The sequence below is a fragment of the Pholis gunnellus genome (genome assembly GCF_910591455.1).
Source record: "Pholis gunnellus genome assembly, chromosome: 19".
Lineage (NCBI taxonomy): Eukaryota > Metazoa > Chordata > Actinopteri > Perciformes > Pholidae > Pholis > Pholis gunnellus.
In genome coordinates, this window is record NC_136546.1 from 9,154,895 (window position 1) to 9,180,763 (window position 25,869).

The following is a 25,869-nucleotide window of genomic DNA, read 5'->3' on the forward strand; positions in this document are numbered from 1 at the left end:
CATGGGTTATGATCATGTGGGTTTCATCCCATTTCACTATGTTGCATACATACCATATCTTCAGTAGCCAAATACATGAGCAGAGATTCAGAGGAAAATGTGCGGAACTTAAAGGTCACGGAGGAAACATTGGGGTTCCACCTGGTGGGTCGTCCCACTGCGGCGTAACCCTCTCCATCCAGCTGAACTGTCCCCTCAACATCTGAAGGCTGCGGGCTAAAAAAAACAGACAGGAAATAATGCATTTTGCTATTGCTTCGTTTCACATTCAACTGTCAAAGGAGTTGGAAATGTCAAAAATAAATTGCAAAGTAACAAAGATAATGAAGTGGCCTGTTGTTATTCCATTCTCTCTCTCTCTCTCTCTCTCTCTCTCTCTCTCTCTCTCTCTCTCTCTCTCTCTCTCTCACTGCGCAACTCTGCCATTGTAACTGTAACGGTGTGTGTTTTTGCCACACCAATTTATAACACAAAGTTACTGCCGGCAAAATAACTCCCCTAGCCGGGCCGGGCCGGATGTAACTGTGAGTTCCTCGGCTGTGTTTGATATTGCATACCTAGGTAGGCCTACTGCATACTACATGCTCAATCAGTATGTACTGCATGCTGCCTATTAAATGAACGATTAGGCATAATTTACCACGATTGCAGTTCTCACAATTGGTTCAGTGAAGTATGCTTAAGTGACGGCTGAAGTTTCAAGGCACCCTGTAGCTTCTCTCACAGCTGTTCTGAACAGGCATGTTTTGAACGGGCACTACACTAGCATTTATAAATTGTGAAAAACTTGAGGAATAAGTGTTTGTATACCTGACAACACATCCTTTGCAGTCTCCATGTCTCTCTCGGTAGTTCCAAAGTCCAATAGGTTTACCATCCAAGAAGGTCTCCCCCATGCAGCCGGTGAACGTTGTTAATCGTACTGCATCTGCTTTCTAAAAGACAGCAGGAGGAGAATTTAGAGACCGACTGACAGGTTTCTTGATGACCCAGACAAAGAGACAGACATACCTTGACAGTGCCGAGTATTCCTCCTACAAACAGGTAGGCATTCTGGTCAACGTCCAAGATGGTGTAGGCCGTGGGCGAGTTGGCACTGGCCGGGGTCGGCATCATACCAGCCATAGAGCCTTCCAGAGGATATACGGATATGGTCCCATTCAACCCATTACTGGAGACAGAGAGAAGGAGAAAGACAGAGCGGCTCGAGATGTTACTTTGTTTGCCATTCTATATTTCCTGGAAGACATTTACAATGACTGAAGATGTTGAAGCCACTTGGAATCAGTTTTTATGAACTCTTGGTGCTTAAGATGAATGATAGAAATGCGTAGTGGAACAAGTTTGTAGCAGAGGAACCTCAGAGCTGTAAAGTGAAATCTCCCACCTTGGAGTTTGTTTTCAAAGCAGGGACAGCATTTCTCTGTCGAGTAGGGGGACATTTTTAAGACTTATTGTCTGTGTGATCCCATTGGAAAACACATTTGGGAAATCTCGCGCATGGTAATATATGATGCGGGTGGGACGTCTGCTTGCTGTGAATGGCTCTGGTGTCGGATGGTCTGTATACAGCACCAATTAAGCTTTCACAGAGAAAAACTAGATGTAGATTATGCTGTATCTATGTAATGATGTGCCACACTGTCACGGCTGCATTTCCCAAGTGAAACTGCATGTTTCCCACCGCAGCATGAATGAAATGATGTCCTGTGGTTGTTGGGTTATGTTTGCTGATCGGTTGTTGTTGTTTGGATTAAGTTGTAGTGAAGGTTAGGTATATATATTAGTCCTTTTCTTAAATGTTTGATATCGAACATCAGTGCACAAAATAATAATAAAAAAAAGTCATAATATTTAAAAACATTGAAGTCCGGAGAGTTTGCAAAGGAAAAGGGCTTCCTAAAATCTTTTGAATCAGTAAGTGTAAATATTCATTGATAAATAAATACTGTGTCTGTTTTGTACTAATATGTTGCTGATGTTTGTCAGAGTGGGACCTGGAGATACAGTATGTGCTATACATTTGCATGTACCTGCTCTACAATTGAGCTCCTTTGAAATGCCAATTTGTAACGTTGTAAGTTCAGTTTGTGGGTGCATGTTAAGCATATGTGTGTATGTCTGACTATAATGTAGGTGCAAGAGCAGATTATCATCATTAAACATTCCTTGTTTTTCAAGGTGAAACATTAGACGTGACTATTTGTGTTGGAAGTCAGTGTTGTGTCAGAGACACCAAGCACGTGCATGTATGTGTGTGTGCTAACTTCTTACCGAGACGCTTCTATTCTGTGCCAGTTCCCATCATGGATGGTGTGATGAGGATATTCCACCCTCCCCACACCTGAACCCACGTCCCAGAGGAAATTCACCTTCCCCTTACGCATCTCTAAGGCAAGGAAATCAACCTGAGACACACAGAAGACATATGCTCAATGTACTGTATATCATCTGTTTTTTGAAATATGGCATTGTGCAGTATATTGCTTGTAATAAGTCATCATGTCAACGAGGAATTGAAGTGAGAAAGGAAGGAGAGAGGAGGAGGAGAGAGAAATAAAGACAATCTCTTTGTTATGTAGGTTTGTTGTATTGTATCTTCTAATTTTAAACCACATTACTTTAGTGAAACATGTAATTGGCCATCACAAGGCCATCATATACAGATGTACTGTATCTATTATATCTAGGGTGGGTTTTTCAAATGTATTTAACGGGTACTCCATGAATTTTGTGTTGCACTGCTATTAAGTTGGGGGTCCTGAAAAAGACGGATTCAATGTCCTGACTTTAAGTCCCTATACGGAGGTTCAAAATCACTGTCTTACATGTGTCAAATCAGGGAAGTTACGCTTTAAATGCTATCGGGAAAATAACATGGAGGACATTTCTGAAGCAATCCAACACTTTGTGATGGTGGTCATTGCACAAATGAGAAATTGAATTGGAGTTGGGCTGAAAAGCTGGTCAAAGTAGTTTTGTCAGCAGTAAATTTGCCCACTACTCACAATCAAAGTTTCATTTAGTTGCCGCCGGGGGGCTTAAAGTGGGCCTCAACGATCAAGAGCGGCGTTCTGGCACCTTCTATTAATAAGTAAATATATCTGATGGCAGTTTCATACATTAGGATGTCAAGTGAGTTCATTTTTTGTGCTGCAGTGTGGTTGTTCCTTCCAGCTTCTGGCATCGAGATACTCACTCAACAAATCAGAAAGTAATGTCGCCCCACAGTAATTTGGCCCCGCTGCACCAATACACCCACAGATCATACTGGAATAACCACTGGATGCGAAACGTAAGCGAGACGTGAGGAAGACTCAGTCTTCTGTAAACCCAGAAATCAACAAATCTACAGTAGCATGTATTGGCTCATTGATTATATTTCCTCGCCCACCGTAGGGAGTGAGGAGAACCTGCCTGTGGTGAAACACAACACACATATACCAACAGGATATTTGCGTGATTTAAGCAGCTGTATATGAAGGTCACGCATTACTAGACGTGATAAAAATAGACTTAAAAGTGTAAAAGAATGGGGGGGGGGTCTCCGAGAAAGTAATTGCGGTTTTAACCCCCAACTGTGGTGATACATTTTATTGAAGGAAGCCTATTTGTTCCCCGAGACATGTGAGTGACGGAAGTTAAATAGCGCTTCTAAAAACACTTTCTATGTGTGTGGATTGGCTTGTTAGGGTTCCCCCTACATGCCAAATCCCATTTTAACCCCCCGGTTGTCTCCTAGCTCTTCAGTCCGACAACAATGAGCATTATAAATGACTGCTCTGCAATCAGATAGAGGATTAAACATGACAAGTTTAAGTTTGTATTCAGGCAAGATATGCATACTGATCATCAGACCTCACACGTCTCAAACAGAGGTCATCAGACACACCTCTGGCCATCAGGTGTGATTACAGTCTGTGTCCAGATAAGCAAAGAATGGATTGTGCAACATTTACTTCAAATAATGCAATAAATAAAACACATAATCATTTCTTGTTTTCTCTGCATGCGACTCTTGCATTTGAGATGAGAGAACTCGAGTTATGCAACACTGTCGGCAGAGATGCGAAATGATGATGATTAATAGGTACCCAAAAATGTCAATTGCGATTACTTACTATAATTTAGGGAATCGTGAATGAGTGAATGGTGGAGCGACTTCACACCTAGCTCTGGTCTACAGACTCTGGGTGCAAAGACTGACGTTTCCTCCATCTGGCTCTACGAGTGAATTTTCGCAGGATCTTGCTGTATTTTGATTAACGGTCGTGTTACTTATGTATGAGCCAAAAAAAATTAATAAAGAGAATTTTTTGCATATGCTCTCATCTGGATATTGTCTTTGAAGTACACATTCACACACAGACATTATTATTCATATAGTATTATGCACAATTAGAGATTATTAGGGAGTCACATTTGAAGACACAAATGACACATATACGCACACATAACTACACACACTTATCTTTCTAGTCTCTCCAGGGTAATGACGATTATTCATTAGCACAGATCACAGGGCAGCATCGTTATTATTCAACTGGCACAACACACTATTAGTGAAATGGTGGAGGTGCGCGCGCAAACACACACACACAAACAGAGCATTACTATTCATACTGAATTCTTCCCTATTAGAGAATATTAGTGAGAGACACACACACACACACACACACACACACACGCTTGCATCAAGACTTCCCAGTCAGATGAAGCAAAGCAGTGATTTCTCAGGGGAAATCAGGCTAAAGCAGATAGCAACATAAACTTGTTGTTAATTGCTGCTGCTCCTTAGGACACACACATATATATGCATAAAACACACGCACACTTAGGGATTATCAGTGGTACCTTGAAACAGCAGTGTGCTATGTTTATAAGGGTGTTAGTGAGTATGTGTCAAGAAGAATTAATTATTCTCATATTAGACAAATCACTTTGGGAGTGTGTGTGTGTGTGTGCTTCTCTCTGTGCATCTATACTTCTGAGTGCGTTTGTGTGGGTGCACACTTTTGGAACATTTTGAAGTATGATAAATACTCCACAACATTGGATTAAACATGATTAATGCTTTAATATGAAACATTTAAACAATTTGAAAGTGTCAACTGGATTTTCTATTTTGTTAGCAATGATACTGAGTCATATAGACAAAGTTTGATCATTATTTCCCCCAGAGCCAAACAGATTAGTTAACCAAACAGACTTAATGTTATTATCATTGTAGTATCATGCAAATATAACTCTGATCGATAGCTTTATGTCTCTACTGTACATAGATGATAGATCACAGTTAAAGTAAAGTTTTGGTAACTTTGGTAAGTTTTGCTACAAACAAATTTCCCCCTGGGGATGAATAAAGTATACATCTATCTATCTATCTATCTATCTATCTATCTATCTATCTATCTATCTATCTATCTATCTATCTATCTATCTATCTATCTATCTAATCTATATTTGTGAGGACCAACTCCTGACAGCCCTCTGGTTCGGCTAAACTCCAGTCATATTACTGCTCTGGTTATAGTTGAGCCTCCAAAAAATATCTACAAATCAATGAGACTGAGCATACAATGGTAAAGCATTTTGACAATGACATATTTCCTAACAGACAATTTTGGGGTATTTGTCCTAATTTGTGCTATATATTCAGTAAATCGCATACTTACATATTTGGCTGATCCCAGGTAGAAGAGCAGGTTATCAGGTGTGGTGGTTTTAACATTAAGGATGATGGTGTTGTACCTCCCTTTCCTGATATCAGGGCGATAACTACGGAGACAGTCACCACCTGATGACACGGACACTTTAATCTGGAAAGAGGAAGAAAAAGAAGAGAAATCAAGAAAAATATCCACATCTTTCAAATTGTTGTCGGAAACCTTTTTGTAATTTTCAAACATTGGCTTTGTGATCGAAACTGACTTTTTCTAACGCGAAGACAACAGACATTAAAATCAAGTATTTGGTACAAAAGGTCGTAAAAAGAAGCCTTAAATTACTGTAATGGAAAACACGGTTTGGAGAGAAAAGAAGAATGGATGGCCACTTTTATCTTTAACAAAGTAAAACAACGTTTAACTGCACTTGCATAAATAATACACAAAAAATAATTGCATACATTTATTAACTTTATTATACAATACAATGTAATACAAGGTGAGTTAACAGATATTTATGACCGTGAAATCTGAATAAATGATTGTAAAACTGTTGTTGAGGACATGATTGTGTCATCATACACTTAAACTCTCTTGAAGTATTGAAGGCTGACAGCTGGACAGTGTGTAGACAACTTACTGAGTTTGCTTGTTTCCTAGCTTGGTTGATCAGTTCCTTGATTTGCGAGATGTTTCGCCTTAAATTGTCCTGCAGCTTTTTGATTGGCTGCAGCTTCTCCAAGAGCCTGTCAGCTTCATCTTCTAAATCCTTCACTTTAGCTCCTGCAGCGTGGACTGAGGGGTGAGAGATAAAAAGTAGAGTAGTGATACCGAGCAGTACAGTAGCCGTTATCATAAATACTACACAGTGCATTAGAGCTGAGACAGCATGAAATGATGGCAGCTGCGGAAATCACCAATATTACTCAAAGGAGGAGGAGAAATATGGTGGACAAGCGTGAAAGCTGGAGAAGGCAGCGAGAGTCGAACCATTAGTGTAGCTCAGCATTCAAAGAGAACCTTTCTTTTATACCATTTAAAATAAAAATTTAGGCTGGAAACTGAAAAACACAGAAATTAAGAAAGAGAGATGGAAATAAAAAGAGAGAGTTCCATGCTTTGCAGTGCGCAGAGCTGTCATGCTCGAGCGGAGCCGGGTAGAACGGAACGGAGGCATTATTAGAAGCAACTACTGTTTACTGTACAGCTATTAAAGATGATCATAAAACTAATGGGTGGTGCACCGATACTGTTGTTGAAATCAGATCATGTTGTCATTGATCTGGCAACACCCCATTAAACAATGCTGTTTTAGTGGTGATTGAAAATGTCCCGACAAATTATTTCACAAGGAAAGCCAACAAATGCCTAGAAATATGTGCTGGCAGGTAGTAAACATTACTCTCATCATTATTTGGTAATTACAGCATAGTATTGGTGCACCACTTATAAGAATAAGTGCTTATACTAAGGTAATTTAAATATACATACTGATGGCTGTGGGGATTGAAAAGAGAGAGAGAGAGACACAAAGACCAAATGTCAGTTTTTGGTTGATTTCACCAATGTATGACAAATACATATAACGCCCGAAAAGTCAAAGGATGTAAAAGCCGCCTTTAAAAATCTTTCACTAGGTACTGAGTTTCAAGTTTTAGTTATTACTTTGTTTGTGAAACTACAATGTTTAGGAGGTAAAACATCGAATGAAGTGAGTAATGGATAAACAGGAAAGAAACACATTTTTTCATACAAAATAAGTTCAATAGCAAATCATTATCGTTATAGTTCTTAGTGACTTTATCCAAATGGTTAATATTGAATTAACCAATCAAAAAGAAAGTCTTTATCAATGCTGAACGAGCCCTCAAAATGTTAACTGGAATATTCAAAAAAACAATGATTTCTGATTATAATGTTATTATGTAGCTAGCCAATAGTGAAGAACTTTACTGTTTTTTTCTGGGTCCTGGATCATCTGGTTGGCTGCATTGACAGTGTCCTCCAGCTCGGTGTAGTTCCTCTGTAGGCCATGGAGTTGCAGGTTCAAATCCCCAAGACGCTCCAGGACGTCTATGGCCGTGGCGTTAGCGTCTGCTGCTACAGCCTTTGTGGCTGCTAGCTTAGCTGCTGTGTCTGTCAAAAGAATGTAACGAACAGAAACACACAAGCTTTACAAATTACATTCATCAGTGGCATAGCATTACTGAGTTGGGACCAGTGGATGGGTTTTTGTGATACGTTGTGCTGCTAATGATAAATAATGTCCAGTCAAACTGTGAATATGATGTTATTATACTTATGGAGTTTGAATTTTTCAGTGTGACCTTAAACCTGAGCTGATTATATTGTTTGATTTTATATTGGGACAAGAACTCATGGATACATTTTGGTTGTTTGTGCTTTGTTTGGTTTACAAACAACAACAGAAGACAGGTCCTGGGTCACATTTGGAGGCAGGAAGTGGATCAAATGCAGCAGTATAATCCAACTTTTGTAATTCTAAACAATTTTGAACTGGAATTGCACACACTCACACACACATCTAAGTTTTGTCACAGGTCCAACATTTCTCGAAACTCTTATTATTGCCCTAACGTACAACAGAAATAGCAAAGCTACTCATAATTGGAAATATTTAAAACATGTTTTTGGCAGAGAATCACATAATCAAAAACAGGTTTTTAGAGTCGCAGTTTGATTGCCATTAGTTGACACAAAACAAAAATAATTTCTACATTTCCATAGTTTTTTCTGTATATTAACAAAATAGTATAGTGTTCAGATCAGTACAGTTTATGGTTTATTATATTGGTACGTAGTGTGGAATATACTGTATCTTCAGTTTTCGTTTGTTATATATTTAATCTACGCACACTAGACAATTTTGCAATGTTGTTTTTATCATTTGTTTAACACCATAGCTAAGACTATCATGCTGAATCCTGAAACATAGCTGACATTGGCAACTTGTAGTACAGAGAGTGTATAAAGGTCACTTAATCTCAGTAAAAGGTCGTCTTTATTAGATAGTGAACCCTGCCCCTAGAATGACTCTTCATATCACGTTTTTTGTTCAGAGTCCTGTAGATTTACAGCCATGAATACCAACCTTATTCTGTGTGTTAGAGGATCAAGGTGTTTATGATTGAAACTCTAAAACCATCACGTCAGCGGATAATCCTTGCTGACATTTGTTACCAGGTCTGGTAGATCCTGTGAAAATCAGACTGATAACCATTTAGTTTCTAGCGATCTGACCGTGACATGGAATGGTATTGCGTTCACTCACTCACATGGATTTGAATTAGAATTAAATAAGCTGTGTTAACCCCTGGGTCATCCCATTTTACACTTGGTAGTAGCTGCATTTAAAGGTTTTCTGCGTGTTGATCCAAAAGCAACCATGTGCATCACTGTGGCTCAACAACCTCACTATCACTGCAGTGTATTTCTGTGCGTCTGTGAGTACTGACATGTGTCAAGTTTACCAGAGCAACTGACCTCTATCGGCACAGCGATATTGATCCACTCTGTCTTTATCTCACACACACACACACACACACACACACACACACACACTGTGTATTTGTGCAGTCATACCATTGGGGATCGCGTTGAGCGTTGCCATGGTTCCGTTGACAGCTTTCAGCAGGTCTTTGGTTTTGTCTCTCGCTGCTTTAACTCTGCCCTTCAGCCCCGCCACACCGTCTGCATTCTCTACACACACACACACACACACACACACACACACAATGATGATGATGGTTTGATTTGAAGCCATGGCTGCTTACTAATAAAACCACATCCCTCAGCTCCCTAATGGGAAGAGTGACTGACAGGAAATCATAGAGGCACACGAAGAGTGACATTGACATCAGTTAAACTGTTTAAGACTTGTGTACACTAATATGATAAAACTGTAATCCATTTAAAGACTACGCAAGGGTGATGCCCGACGAGGTGTCTATTATCAGGAACTAATGTTGGACGGGGGAGTCTGCTGCTCGTTGGACGGTTGCCTCCGTGAAGTCCATTCCTTCCTCATTATTGACACCTTGAGAGGCAATGACCTGCTTCTACCTAATTCTACCAAAGATTGATTTTTATAAGCCATCACTCAGTTTCCCTGATAACTTCTCAGGGTTTGCTCAGAGCTGGAACAATCACTACCATCCCATAAAGTTCCTACGTAATGGAAACCTTGTTCACTACTCTAGTACATAGAACGAATCTTAGATAGGACTTGACAACAGGAGATCGTACATAAAGCTAATAGAACCCTTTGGCTCAGCAATGAGCAGGAAAGCTAACGTTATGCTAGCAAGATAACATTGTGTACGGTGGACAAACAGTAAATACAATTTAACAGTATGTTTTACAAAAAGACTAATTATCTATGCAAGGAGGCTGTGAAAAAATATCAATAGAGCTTACTATCGCGATATTTTCTCAATAGTGTATCAATCCGGGATTACAATTGATACTTTTTTTTTTAATTACGTGCAATGTTAAATATACACATAAGATTATATATATATATATATATGTGTGTATATATTATGTTCTGTATGCAACATATTGTACACACACACACACCTTTGACATCATTTTGAAGTTGTTTAGCTTGGTTTAGCAGTCTGTGGCTCTTCTGAAGGGCACTTTGAGCTGCTTCCTTTACTGGGACCTCAGGATCTAAAGCCTACACACACACACACACACACACACACACACACACACACACACACACACACACACACACACACACACACACACACACACACACACACACACACACACACACACACACACACACACACACACACACACACACACACACAGAGAGAGAAAGAGAGTACAAAATCTGTGACTTAACAAGCCTTCACTAAAATGCTTCCACAATAATTTAGATCCCACACATTTAAAACACATGGTACGTAATCTGCATACTACCTTTCTGTAGGATCAAAGCACGGCTACTTTGCATTGCTAAATGATATTCTAAGAAACGCATTCAGCAGACTTAAATTCATCCTCCAACTTCAACCCCTTCTTTCTTTGTATTTTTGCCTCCTTTTTTAGCCCTTTCTCCTTCGGCCATTTACAGAGGGGCGTAAAAAGAAAAAGAAATACAAAAAAAATGCAAACATGGGAAGAAAAGAAAAGGCTAAAGTGTTGGCACACAGAACAAAGGAAAATAATTAAAAAAGGAAAATAAACCATGATAGAATAAAGGGGGGAAAGAAAATCAAAGACGAGGAATGTAACCAACAAAAAAAGTATTTGAAACAAGAACAAGAACAGGGAAAAAAAAATGAATAAATTAGGAAATAAAAGAAGGCAAAAGGAAGGACAGGAGAGATTTTAGGTGTGTGTGGTCATGATAATGAATGAGGGAGAGGGGAAGAAAAAAGAAGGAAGAAGAGAGACAGAGAAGTGCTTTGATCTCTCAGCCATGACTAATGGAGAGCCCAAGCTTACATTACTGTTACTGCATGCAAGACACACACCAACAAACACACACACACAGACACGCCTGAACACAAACAGACCATCCTCTTGTGCTGAGAGTACACTTTCATAGGCTGGATACGTAGAATGCATGCATTAATATTGACAGTATGTATGAAGTACCTGAATGTGAGGTAGATTACATATAGTTTAAATATACATATACAGTTCAGCTTTTGATGAAAGTATTGGAAAACATGGAAAGGGAATTGATAACATAACGAAAACAACGGGAATATCATTAAACCCTGAAGAAATCAGCTTTCTGAATAGAAGCAAGAAATTGTGTGAAGAAAGTGTGTGCACGTGTTTCTCTGCGTGTCGGTATACGCGTCTGCTTACCAGTGCAAGTGCCTCACTTGCCCTCTGTTTGGCTGCCTTCGCCTCCTTCTCCGCTGCATCGACGTTTGCTTTAATGTTGCTATAGGCCTTGAAGGCAGCTGTTGCGTTGAAGGAGAGATTTTTAGCTTCAGCCAAAATACTGTGAAGAGAGAGAGAGAGGACAAAAAGAGAGAAACAGCTGTGAATTTGTTATTCACATTTTAAGTAATGAAAACCTAAATGAAGGCAACTCCTGAGACACACCATTTACCAGTGTTAACTCATGTATGTTCTTCTAAAAATAGTTCAGCATTGACACCTTTGCTTCTTGGGAGGCAATAATAATAATAATTGTAATAATTTAATTATTGTCTTTAAAATGTTATTTTTCTCAATCAATCAATCGTCATTTGCCCATTGCGCGTTACAGAAGCCCAAAGTGAAGTCCAGTCAAGCACCAAAGCTAATCAATTATAAGTACATGGACATGAAAGAGGAAAAAAACAAATCTTAGTTGACAAACTGTAACCTATGACTGCGTATAAGGGCGGAGGGGGGGGGGTTAACATTCGAAAACATTTTGAGATACTTAAATGTAGGAGGAAAATCTACGGTTAACACCGTTGCCTCACAGTAAGAGGGGCCGGGGTTCAATCCCGGGCTGGCCTGCCCTCCTGTGTGGAGTTTGCATGTTGTCTTTGTGTCAGCGTGAGTTTTCTCCAGGTTCTCCGTCTTCCTCTCACAGTACTAAGATACACAGTTTAGGTTAATTCATGACTCTAAATTGCCCGTATAGGTGTGACTGTCGCCCAATGTCAGCCGGGGTCGGCTCGAGCACCCCCACAACCCTGAGTGGGATAAGCGGCTACAGATAATGGAAGGCTCTATGATTATAATCTACCAGATTATAAATCTAATAGTTTCAGCCCCGTCTAGGCCCCATATGCTTTACACCGGTGTGAACATACACATTAGTGTGGTAATGTCTTTGTATTTACCCATCCAAAATAGCAGCAGATTCGTTCAGCTGCTTGGCGTGCTCCTCTGCGTCGTGGACGTGATCAGCCAGGCTGCCATCACTTAAACCACTGGTGAGGTGACTGACTTTATCATCCAGCTGGTCATGAAGAGGATCCAGCTCTCTACCCATCTCCTCCAGGTCCTACAGACAGAAGGCAGAGGCTCAGCTGACTTTGCTTGTTGACGGACACATTCAAATCACTTTCTGTGCATTTATTGCTGCCAAATTGCCATGTCCATGGTAATATCCATGCTAATTATTATAGGTAGTAATAATGTATTTGATGCCATTACAATTATTGAATAGAAGGAAGAAAAGAGACAAAGTCAAAACTCAGAGAGATATTCTCCGACTCCTACACAAAGTTGGTCTCCGGCAGATTATTCAACAGCGGACTAATGAGGTGACTGACTTACAGAGTTACAAGGGTTCTACAGGTTTCCACTCGGTGGACATTAGTACCTCTATCTCCTTGTTGATGTTGTCAGAAAGCTGGTTTGCTTCATCCAGAAGACGTTCTCCTTCTCCAAGGACCTCCTGTGCTTCCTGTTTCACCCCGCTCACTGCAGAGCGCTTTCTCTGCAAAAAAACAAACCAGGATCAACAGCTGCACGAGACAATAATGTGCCAACATATGAACATTAGGGCTGCAAAAAACGTTTTTTTTTCATTACCAATTAATCTGCCCATTATGTGAATTCTTCATTTCATCAATTGATTGTTTGGTTTATAATATGTCAAGTAATTGTGAAAAATTCCCATTACAATGTCCTAAAGCTTCAGGTGATGCCACCAAATTGTTTGTTTGTCTGACCAACGATCCAAAAACCGTGAGATCTCCAATTTATTACGACATGAGACAACGAAAGGCTGACAATCAAAACACTTGAGAAACTGGAAAATGACTGAAACACATCTCAAAATAGATTATTTTTCTCTTGATCAATTAATTATTTGTCTATGTGGTCCAGTCTGTTTATTTGCACATCATTTAATTGAGTTTTGAATCCGTAATAAATCGATGCTTGGATGCAAACCAGAAGTATAGAAGAGTCTGACTCAGAGTCTGTGTGGATGTTATCGTGTTTCTGGTCAGTTTGATGAAGTCTAGCCTGAACAATTCTAAAATGTAATTTCCCACAATAATGAATAAGGAAATTATTATTTATTCTACAGACTAGGTCTAAAGAAAACCTTCACATGGTAAAAAATGATTTACAGTTATTGACTTTAATAACAGCAGTTAGAGGACACGAGGGACACACAATTGATGATTTCTTTAAATAAAAGTATGAACCCCGGTGTACAGAGTGCATATACCACTTTCTTCAGTGAATAAAGCTTTTCTTAATAAGAGAAAAACACTCCAGGGTCAGGGAGACACAAAGACAGATATAAAGAATGAGAAAGATAGAGCGTGTACTGTATGTGTGTGGGATCACTGCAGAACGCTTCCTCTAGGACATGTACAATAATCATCCCAATAAAGGCTTGATGTTTTGCTCTGTTAGGAATCTGTGCTGCCTGTGAGCTTTACTTGATGATGAATCACCATCAAAAAGGCTTAAAAGGAAAATAAGAATAAGTAGTGAGTTGAATAGATGGTTAGATGGCCCGCTTTTTATGATTATTCTTTCTTTAAACAGTTGGTACTCATTTCAAAAGCTAATGTGACATAAGTCAGTCAACTCACATGGATTATATTCACATAAGAATCCTTTTTCATATTAAGTCTTTTATTCAAAACTTGGTCATTTATATTTTAGCTTCACCTCAGAAACTGGTGACAATTGTCGTTTCTCTCTTTAAAAAGAAATCAGTTCAAGATTACTCTGTAGATCAGAGGAATCCAACACTGATGCCTGTTAACGTCTCTGTCATTCTTCAGCACAAAAAGCTTTTATCCGTCTATCCTTTGCTTGCCACAGTAAAAATCTAACATGACAGAATTGAATCAGTAAATCATTTGAATAGTAGTTAATAAGACGACACATGATTGACAAAAGAGTGGTCAGGAGTATGGAAATGATAAAGCATTCAAGATGTTTGTGTATTTAAAACGTGTATGTTGACGTGTGTCCGGCCGACCGTGTAGGAGTTTGTGTGTAACTGCACCTCCAGGGCTGTGAGGTTAGCTTGGTTTTGTTCGGCCAGTGCGCCAGCCTGTCTCGTCTTTCCCTGGGCTGAGTGGAGTAGGTCCTGGGCATCCTGCAGCTTCCCCTCATGGTCTGAGAGCTTCTCTTTTATCTGGCGAAGCAGAAGGGGAAGCATTACGTTAATGTCATTAATTTAGGGAAATCGAAGACAAAAGAGCAAAGATTAGAAGCTATAATTACCTCTGCTTTTAGGTCTTCTGTGGCCTGATGGGGGTCGCCAAATAATCTCTTGACTTTCTGATACAACTCCTCTGCTAGGCTGGAAGAAGAAAAAAAAAGGGAGCGATTAGTATATTTACATTTATATTTTGGTGATTTAACTCAGTGTTGTTCACAGCTTGCTAACGTTGATGGGTGGAATAAGTTAGTGTATGTGAACGCAACAATTCAAAGAGGAGAGGAAAGAAGAGGAGCGTTATTGTGATGTGTGGCAGAGCCTCTGCTAGTGTGAAGACAATAATCACTCCATATGACCGAATGTTGAAATGCTGGAATGAAATTACACATTTTCTTCTATTGATCCCTCAGGCTAAGTTGGATTAAATCGTGGCAGTGTAAAACGTTGCAAATATCGTCACACTAATGTGTTTGTGGACGGTTGGAGCAACACGTGCTAATGTTCACCACAGCATGGCATGCCGTAGCAATGAAAGCAAAGTGATAAAACGAGCAGAGAACGACACTATAGCACAACTAAAACGTAAACACCGCAAACGTGGACCTTTTCAGTGTGTGTGTGTGTGTGTGTGTGTGTGTGATGAAGACATCTTAAGACATAACTTTGCATTATATCCACTCAGTTTAAAGCAACAGACAACCAGTGCTGACAATTCAACTATTAAGAGAGTACAGACACTTCAAACAGTCATCAAGCTTTGTTAAAGGGGCATTTCATCAATTATTCACAGCTTTGCTGTGTTCACCTGAAATATAGTAAACAACTATTTCCTATGTAAAGACATAGTGGAGTAATGTCTTCCTGGGCAGGACATTAAGTCTTACTCGGTGTGTTGGAATCCGAGCTTCTCTGTGCTTCGTTTATGCGGTCGGTCTGCCCTGGCACACATGCGAGTCCCAGTGTGCGTGCCCGACTGGCTAGCTTATCGCAATGTGCTCATACTGCGGTTACAGCTGATAGGAAGTGTACCCCACAACTCTGGTTCCCACTCAGGTAAACACTGTTAGCTCTGTCAGGACTGTTGCTGTTGTTGTTGCTGCTGCTGTTGAACCGTTAGCTGCTAACCACCAGCTCAGCCGTGGTCGTGTTGAGAGCCGTGTGGAGCCAATCCCTCAATCACACATATGCTTTGAATTCGCAATTTAGCACCTTTATGGATTCTACCATCAGAAGTGTTTGTTTGGTGGTCGAACAGTTACAGAAACATCCAAAACTATGAACATCTTCTGGGAGAGACGGTCTGAAAATGTGTGCCATTATACTCAGATTTGAATCATTATTACATTTCGCCCCTGTCTGTATCGCAGGCTGTGTTGGCACTTCAAAGATGAATTTACTGAGAGCGAGCTTGTCCTTTTAGAGATTAGAGTTGTATTGCAATAAATAGGGTTCATGCGGATCTCCGTGTTTCCACGGGGGGCAGAAAGAGACAAACTCTTGGGGAGAAAAGCCTCATGTAGAACGGTAAACATTCACCGAGCATTATGTCGGCCTTTCACACCACCTTCAGACGTGGTCGGATGACATGTCGTATCTGTGCTAGCATGAGCCAGCCCTCAAGTACACTGCTGTTAGGAAAATGTTGCAGTGAAAAAATTAATTTTGAATGTCTGAACTTTCTCGCAGGCTTCACTTCAATTGACCTGCCCATCAAGATTTCTAATGCAGCTTTTAGTTCACCACAGTTTTTGTCATTACACTTTGCTTTGACAAGAATTTCGAGAGAAAGCCTTCTCACTTTGGAGGTATTTAAAACAATTAATAAGCATATGTTTGCCAGCGTCCCTTAATGAGCCTTATTTTTCACCTTCAGCATTAATTAACACAACAAGGAGCTAGTGTCCTCCAGTTGACACCACTCGGAGGACAATTTCACACAGTTTAGGAGATACATGCAAGGTAACGACTGGATTTTATGAAACTTTAATGAACCCTGTGGGGACGAAGCGCAAGGAAAACAGAATATATTTATATAAGTAAAAACAAATGGGAGGCGTGTTTAACTATGATCCAACTGACTATTACAACATTTAAATATTGAACTATACAGTATGTGAATGAAAAGTTACGTTTGCAGACTAGTGACATACTAAAAATACGGAAACATATTAAACTTGTGTACTATAACTGTGCTAGCTTTGTTCATTTTGCTGAAGCATCCCTTTATCATTTATTGATGCTTTGTGTGTTTTCTCTGCTGCTCCGGTTGAAATCTCAGGGTTCAGTCAAATAATCAACCGCAGACAAGTCCTTCAGTGGCAGAGCCAATTACACTTTGTCTCTCTTATTCTCATATTCTCTCCCACTACAACTCTCTGTCTATCTGTCAGTTGTTCTCCTCTCCCTCTGTGACTTTCCTTCTCACTACACACTCTTTGTATTCCTCTCTCTGTTTCTACCCCTACGGCGATACAGTACTTTTAATTAACTCATCGACCTCATCAACATTGACTGCCGAAAGAGACAGACGGAAAGAGGGGGAGAAAGGAGTGATGAAGAGAGTAGACTAACAATTCCATCAAGTACCTTGAGAGAGAGAGAGAAAGAAGCAGCGAAAACAGTGAGAAACACTTTGCTAAAACATCGGCAGAAAGTCGTGGCTTCGGGACATGCAGCGATCAAATATCTGCTCAATGGAAGATGTGTACTCCTGATGTCTCCTGTTTCAACAAATATATGGGAATAAAGAAATCAAAGAATGAAAAGAATTCATTGCCCTTCACAGCTAACCATTTAGCAAACACTGTGGTGTGTTACTGCGTTTTCACTAATTTCACCTCATCACTTGAGGCATCCAGGTTTGTTGCCTAATTCTCAAAATGTAAATACATTAACAGAAGCCATTGGTTTCATGGAACACTAGAGAAACACATCCAGATATCTAAAAATAAGAAGCTGATTTAGAAAAATGCCACATTACAACTGAAGAGACTAAAATATAGCGACAGGACTCGTGTGTTTTGTCCAATATAGAGCACATTGCTGAATATATTCCCTTTTTGAACATTTGAAAACTGCTTTGTATTTAATGACTGTGGCCATTGTTACCTGGCATTTTTTCTTGTTCGTTTGTATTCCTGGTATGCTCTCAAAATAATAAAAACATATTTGTTGCTGCAAGCTAAAAATACAATTTGAATTTCTATATGCAGGGGGAGTTTTTTCTGTATTGACAAATTTATGCATATTCCACTTCTGTCTTCTCCTCTTTCTCTATGTCTCTGATTGTGCAAGTTCAGTGAAAGAAAACTTCAGCGGGGAAACACCCTGCAGAACGAGTAAAAAGTAAAAAGTTGGAAAAGCGGGATTGAATCCCAGCAGGGACGAATGCAATCCAAGACACACAAGGTGAATGATTAGCATACAGGTATGAGGGAAAACTAAATAATGAAATAGAAAAAAACTAAACAGCTGAAAAAAGTCTGGTTCCATGCAAACTATAAATCTCAAATCAACCAACAAGACTTAAACAAAGGAAACAAAAAACTCATTTACAGCAAAGAAAGTGCTCAAGAGCAAAGATGCTCAGTAATTTCCTGTCACTAGACTCTAGTATTCTCTGCATATTTTCACTCTCTTCGTCAAGAAATGTACACCTATCTGCCTGTTATCATGCATGTGTGCATGCTCAGAAATGTGTGTGCGCAAAGTCTGTTTTTGCAAAGTTTTTCAAAATCGTTCTCTTTCTTGTGTGAGGGAGAAAGACACATGATCTGTGTGTGTGTGTGTGAGATGGTGAGTGAGAGAGTGTGTTCATACTCCATCTCTTCCTCGGCGATGCCCTTCTTCCCTCCCAGCTGTCGGTTTCTCATCTCGGCGAGCATGGCCTGGATCTCCTCCTTCATCTCCTTCAGGCTTTTTTCTGGAGTTCCATCTCTCCTCGAGAGAGTCTGGTTCAAGTCGGCAGCCTTCGACTGGAGGTCTGGACACAGACACGCATGAAGACTGCTGTGAGCAAGGCCGTTAGTGTTGAACATTTCTGTATTTTGATATGAACATTTGAACATTTAATATATAGTTTTGAGGAGTACGTTGACCATTTGAATTCACATTTAAAGGAATAGTCTGTGATTTCTCTTAGACGGTGGCTGTCCCTCCACTTTAATTTGTTTTGGTCAGTTAATTACTGTTTACGGACTTTAAAGACACATACTAATTAGTATTATGCCTTTTCCATTGTAGCATTACTTTACCAGAAGAACCATCATCGACCTTGATGACTTAATATTCTGCTTATAACTACTTTTATCTGCTATAGTTATCATGCTGTATAGTGTATTAGCTAGGTGTACAAACAACAATGTCCAATGTAGGCCCTACAGAAGCGCACTTAACTACAGCCTGGCGGCCTCTAGCAAATTCTAATGCCACTATTCCATCATATATACTCATCTTAATTAGTGCATATTTTAATGCATCCCAATTGTAAATATGGAGTCAATTATTGTAAAGGAGAATTAGGCTTCTTGTGCATTTTAGCCCACACAGTCTGTAAATAAGTTAATATCTAAAAGTAAAAATAATTACTTATTTGTTGTTCATTGGTTAATCCATGAATGAATTATTATACTTTATTATTATATACTTTTTACAGCGCTTATAAATTGTTTTAGTGTGTGTTTGCAATGGGTCTTAGAGATGTGTACCATACAATAAACCACTAAAATGATTTGCTAAAGAGCCTGAACAGCTGTGTAGAGCTGCAGAGTTGGGTGATCATTTTCTGTGGGTTTATCACAAAAAAAGTTATTTCATTAATTGATAATATAACAAAACTAAGAGTCTACAGCCATGCTAGTTTCTCAAAGAAGCTGTACTATATGCATTTATCTACAGGTACAATCTTGTCTTGTAAAAAGAATATTACTGTTGACTGAAAGAAATCATCTGTACACATAGAAATATGCAGTATGTAGAGAGACATTAATATTGTACAAAGTTATATAAACAGTACACAGACATACAGCTCCGATGGAGTCTCTGCTGTCATGTTGGAGCTTTATGGCTCGGAGAAAAAGAAAAAAAAGAAATCACACCATTTGATCTTCACTCATTTAAACACAGACACACGCCGAGAGTCAGACACACACACAATCACGCACACACAACTGTTTTAACACCATTTAAAGCCAGAAATTTTGGCAAGACTTTATGTTTGCCCTGCTTTTATCAAATTAAAGGCAGTGAAATCTCAAACCAATCAATGATGAAACTGCACTAAAACATTCCAAGGCTCATTTGAATAAAACTGCTGGAACTTAATGAGGAGTATGTATGTGTGTGTGTGTGTGTGTGTGTGTGTGTGTGTGTGTGTGTGTCTGTTCAGGAACAAAACAGAGTGCAGTGATGGTGTGTTACTCTCTCATTTGAAATGTAAACGTGATATGATTAAAGCAAGTCGAAACTTGGAAGTGTGTGCGTGCTTGTGTGCGTGTGTGTGTGTGTGTGTCTGTGTGTGGGCCGGTGTGTACATCTGTGGTTGTGGCAATGCAGAAATTCCTATCATTTGAAATGTAAACATGATGTGATTAGAGCCAAGACCGAACTAAAGCCATCATGCTAATGAACAGCTGTACTGCATGTGTGCGCACGCAGCATTTGTATGTGTACGTGTGTGTATGAGCGTCTGGGAGTCTGAGTGTGTGTGTTTCTGTCACAGCTATATAATTACATAGTAGGATTTAAAAGCCAATTAAACACTTAAAACGTGGATGGAATCATATTATGGTATCTAGTAAACATGGACACACACACAGAGAGGAAAGTACAGTATTTTATTGCCTCATTGTGTGTCTGTCTGTGTGTGTGTTCACAGTTGTATGAATGTGTGCACAGCTTCATTGGTGTTTGTATATGTAGTGAGTTTGTGTGTGTGTGTTTGTGATAGCCAATAATTAAGGCTCTAATTGCTACTCTCAATCATCCAGTGAGCAACAACACACTCTCTTTTCCTCTCTCAGACACACACACACACACACACACACACACACGCACACACACACACACACACACACACACACACACAACTTTAATCACACTGTGATTAGGCAGAAGGCCAGAGAGCTAGGAGCAACAACAAGGAGAGGACAGTTTCATCACAGTCAGTCAGAATGCGTTGGTTTGGTAACTTTCTTTTCATCCCAAGCCATAAAAAATTCATAAAGGCTATGAAAATAACTAATTATTTGAACTACAGAGTTCTACATAGAGCACTTTTTCTTGACATCAGTGAGGGTAGGGAGAGTTACTTAAAAGTAAATTCATACCTGCAAAAAGGACTCGACTAGAGCGGTCCAGGGTTAAGTGATTTTAAATTGGAAAAAGATTGAGATTATTGAAATTTACAGAGACTCCTCATACATAACAACTATTTCCACCAACATACAAATATTCTTTTAGTCTTGACAGTCTGAAAGGAGCACATATTGAAAGGCTGAGTAAATATAGAGGACACACTGCACGACAGGCAGTCTTGCAACGGATCATAAAAAGGGAGCAAATTCACTTTTAGAGATCCCTGATTGCGTTGTTTTTTTGCCGCCGATACTAATTACCGATCATTGATGATCCATATTGGCAGATACAGATTTGTTGTCCGATTATAGCAGCTTGTCTACAAGGCTCCAGACGTCATTTCAACAGCTCTGAAGTCAGAGTAAACCATCAACAATTCTAAATGTTATCCTTTCACTTTGTTATAGTCATCTGTAGTGATTTTTTCTCCATAAAAACTCAAATTTCAAACGATCGTTTGACTAAAACAAATCTTGTCATTAGTAGTTTTGATGATTATAAGCTGCTTAGAGCTAGTCTTGGGATTTATTCAAGTTTCTCACCAACACTACGTTTTACCAGATTACATTTGAACACATCATAAATTATAATTTACCTTCACCCAATACTCATTTTCACTAAACAGAGCCTGAAAGGCATCATAATCTAACTGAACGGAACCTACATATGTTCATATACCGTCCTGTCAATGTAAACAAAGATTGGGTGTTTACAATGTAACATTATCAGAGATCCGCGCCAAGAACGGCATGAATGCCGATGTCCTGATCACATATTTTACTGAATATTGGGGGATAACGACTGTCAGTAAAACTTTTTTTTCACACTGTGGTGGTTAACATTAAACTGTGTAATTATTCCGTGGTTAACATGCGTGTCGAACCGTGCGGGGGGATCCGTACGGATCAACAGTGGTCCGTTACACCACTAACGACAGGTAGACGATGGTATTAGACTCATGCCAACAGAATTTCTTGTGTGTTTCCGTACCTGCGAACTTCATCTACAAATTAAAAATATCCAGATGAGAGTACTGGATCTTCAGTCGAGATTGTTTTGTCAACTGCAACTACAAACTCAATCAGGCTCAACTAGGTAAACTGGTTTATTCAAAAATGTTCATTCACTACACACCACTATTTGAACTTCTTTTTTAACATTTGATTCAAAAATGTTATCTTAAGACTGAAGTGGAACACAGAGAAGAGCTGGGGCTGTGCAAAAGAAAGACCTGTGCCTTTTCTTTCATGTGTCAAGCCTTGGCAGCAACTAAAGAAGAGCTTCGAGCAACCCCGACACAGTCACGGTCAGAGTGCCCTACAAGGTGGCACTCCTGGCCGAAGATGGTGAAAAGGCGGCTTTGAACAGAAGGTTTGCACAACTCTTGTCAACTGACAGGATATTAGTTCCCACATGGAAAGACACTGATGGCCTGGAATGGCTGCAGAAAGCACTGAAACCCCCTTTAGACTCCAGAGACACTATTTCCAGTGGAGCGTATGTTAAGGGCTGTGACTTTAATGTCGCAGGAGAAAAACACATCAACGAGCTGGTCACACAGCCATCGATGCAGGGGCTGAGCGCGGAGATGCTCCAGTTGCACTGACAAAAACACACTGAGGCTGAAGTGAACAACTAACTGCTAGTCACACATGCAGAGAGAGAGAGAGAGAGAGAGAGAGAGAGAGAGAGAGAGAGAGAGAGAGAGAGAGAGCAAGACCAGACGTCAGTATGAAGCCACCTCTGCCAAAGTGAACCATCTATACTATACCAAGTGCTGCCGGTTAGATAATGTTTTACACCAGTGGGAACATACTGCAGCATCTGGCTGTAGGGCAGCATTAAAACCTGAAGCTGTGGATGGACATCTAACGTTTGTGGTATGTGGCAAAAAACAAAAAAAGCATAATGAACTTTATGTGTAAATAGGGACAAATGGGACACCCATTTGATGTGGAACCTCTCCTTCAAAGTGTGGGAATTAATAAAATAAAAGGTCTTTGCTTTTGTTGATTTTAAAATGATGCACTTCATGAGCTTATTTTGTTCATCTTTACATATTCTTATCTATGTCCCATTCCCTTCTAATATAATAACCTAGATGTCCCACATGGATACCTTGCATTTCATACAATGTAATAAAACGCAATGTACTCTAACGACAGATGAAACTAGTGAGACAGATAAATCCAGGAATCCCAGTTGGCAGGACATGGAGTCAGTTAGTGGAGGAGAGGTGGTGTTCGTTTCTGCTACCTTGAGCTCCCAGCAGTGTGTCCCTGATGAACTGCTCCAGGTCCTCAGATCGTTTATGAATCCTGTCAGCATCATCCTCAACCTGCTCTCCGTCAGCAGATACCTTCGTGGACTATACACACACACACACAATATTAAATAATAATAAACAAGTGTTGAATAAGTGAACATATTGAACGAAGGGAGGGAAAAGACAGAGGAAGATGGAAAAGATTGACGAAGGATGACGGCAGTACATACACACAATATACACACACAATCAATAGTATTCAGTCTGTGTGTGTTTGCGTGAGAGAGAGAGAGCAGTTCAGTCTGTTTATCCTCTATTTTTCCTGTCTAAATGTACACTCCCCCCACTCACACAACAGGAAAATGAGAGACAGACATGAAAACACATCCTAAGATACTCACACACACACGTACAGAAAGAAAGAGCAGGTAATTATTGTTGTTATTTGACAAGGCTTTGCTATATCATTTTCGTTGGTGTGTGTGTGTGTGTGTGTGTGTGTGTGTGTGTGTGATGGGGTGTGGATGATAGCATCGCTGTCAACAAATGCCAAGGCCCCAATCCCTAAAAGGGTGTAGCTTGACAGCCTGAATGAGAGTGTTCTTTTTCTCTGCTTGGCACTTGTAGACCCCCTCAGCTCAAGATCTATCTTTTCTATTTGGTTTAACTCCTCTGAGAGACATAACTGTGACTCTAAAGATTGTAAAGTAAAAAACAAAAAGTTTGTTTAGATTCTTGTGTTTTGTACGAGGGCGAAGAAAGAAAAACTCAAAATGCTTTTGAGTGAATATGTTTGACGCAAAAACATTAAAGTTCTTGAAATACTGTACCTGTAAGCATGCACGGATTTCCGAATTGGACTACCAGGCACAGGATCCTTGGCCGAAGGGACCCCTAAGAGCCTCTGACTCATTAACATTTGGAAATTCATGAGCCTCAGTCATTACTAGGGATGACCTTATCACGATTTATGATCCCAATCCTGATCTAGATCCAAATCCTTTCATATTGTGTCGCTATTCATATCTACCCAGGGAACCTGAAAGGTTCAACTCTATTTAGTTTGTGCTCATTTAATTGAAAATGGTCACAATAAGGGCCCTTGCAAGTGGGTTCCTGTTTTGTTTGTATAGTGCACATGCAAGAGGGTTTCATGGTCATTCTGCTCATTGACAGTTGCCGGCGTAAACAAGTAAATGTAAACAGAACTTTTGTTCATTAAGAAGAGAACTCTACAGGGCACCTGCTTTGTTTCCTTATCCTGAAGCCCTCTTTCATAATATCAGTTTTGTGCTTACATGTTGCATATTCCTAAATGCATTTGTGTTGCAGGAGTTAATGGGGGCCCACGATCTTATTTCTACTCCGGGGCCCATGGCTGGTTAATCCAGGTATGGTGCCCAGGGTTCCATCGTGTCATTATTTCTCCATCGCCCAGGTGGTTAACTAAGGTTTCTGTATTCAAACGTGTCACAGATCCCTCTAACAGTCCTACACTTCATCAACATGGTAGAAAAGTGGTTGCATTTGTTTCCGTACAGCTTTTATGTCGATGCAGCCGGCTACTGGTGAGTCTGGTTTTTGTGTCGTCTCTACTCCAATGCCCAGCTTGTTGTAGAAGTGACAAGACGTGCGTCTTTGCTGTTCTTTGTACATTATTGCTGCTCTCAACTATGATCTGACTCCCCGCCAGTCTTTATTTGCTGCATCTCATTATTTTGGAGAGAGACAGAGGAAAAGGGCGCAAGACAGACAAAGAGAGAAAGGAAGACAGACAATGACAGCGACTTAAGTCGAGCCAAAAGAAAAACAAAAGTGTCCGCACCCTGCTGTGTAGTTGGTCCATCTCAACGACCAGTGATCCAAGGTTGGAGTCGGCCAGTTGCAGTAATCTCTCCGGAGCTTTCTGAGGTGACAGCATGTGCTGCAGGAGAGAAACAGAGGGATGAAGGAATTATAGAGAATGTCTGACACATTTTGGCCCACGGCTAGGCTTTTGAACTGCCTGGCTCTGTGCTGTAGAGCCAAAAAGAAGAGGATGAGCAAGGGAGAAAACTTCTTTGTCACAATTCATGGGAAACATGGTGAAAGGCACCATAAGGCTCGAGGCTTCAAACCCGTAATGCAAACAAGTCAGCTGGGAACAGTAAAAAGTCAGCCAGTGACGGTGTTTCCAACCAACAGATGAAGCTACGCTTCGCTTAATTAGGTAGCTAGCTAACTACAGTTAATACAACGTTAATCTGCCAGCTACTTGTCAATTTAGCCGGCAAAATCGCCGGTCGCAGGTTATAAATAAGAAGTCTCATTTTGTCTTCTACTCTCTCACATGGAGGAATCGGTTTCAAAAACAACTGTCAGAATTTGGATTGGTAAACCTGGCACTGTTAACACTGTAAACTGTATACGGTCAGCTGACCAACAAATTAAAACTTGACAGCTGTATCATCAGTAAC

The 25,869-nt window shown here is 40.0% G+C and overlaps 1 protein-coding gene across 1 annotated transcript in view; it reads right to left on the reverse strand.

Annotated features, from left to right (window-relative positions):
• The window catches only part of lama2 (laminin, alpha 2), a gene marked incomplete at its 5' end in the record, with an annotated part of 161,827 nt that overhangs the window by 22,840 nt on the left and 113,118 nt on the right, over positions 1-25,869 (reverse strand). The window contains 17 exons of the mRNA XM_079180677.1: positions 54-216; positions 811-935; positions 1,012-1,171; positions 2,275-2,408; positions 5,676-5,819; positions 6,307-6,461; positions 7,620-7,802; positions 9,270-9,386; positions 10,266-10,368; positions 11,520-11,658; positions 12,497-12,660; positions 12,982-13,098; positions 14,635-14,766; positions 14,856-14,934; positions 18,613-18,775; positions 23,404-23,515; positions 25,239-25,337. Coding sequence (XP_079036803.1) covers positions 54-216; positions 811-935; positions 1,012-1,171; positions 2,275-2,408; positions 5,676-5,819; positions 6,307-6,461; positions 7,620-7,802; positions 9,270-9,386; positions 10,266-10,368; positions 11,520-11,658; positions 12,497-12,660; positions 12,982-13,098; positions 14,635-14,766; positions 14,856-14,934; positions 18,613-18,775; positions 23,404-23,515; positions 25,239-25,337 — 2,289 coding nt within the window. The remainder of the gene's footprint in view (positions 1-53; positions 217-810; positions 936-1,011; positions 1,172-2,274; positions 2,409-5,675; positions 5,820-6,306; positions 6,462-7,619; positions 7,803-9,269; positions 9,387-10,265; positions 10,369-11,519; positions 11,659-12,496; positions 12,661-12,981; positions 13,099-14,634; positions 14,767-14,855; positions 14,935-18,612; positions 18,776-23,403; positions 23,516-25,238; positions 25,338-25,869) is intronic.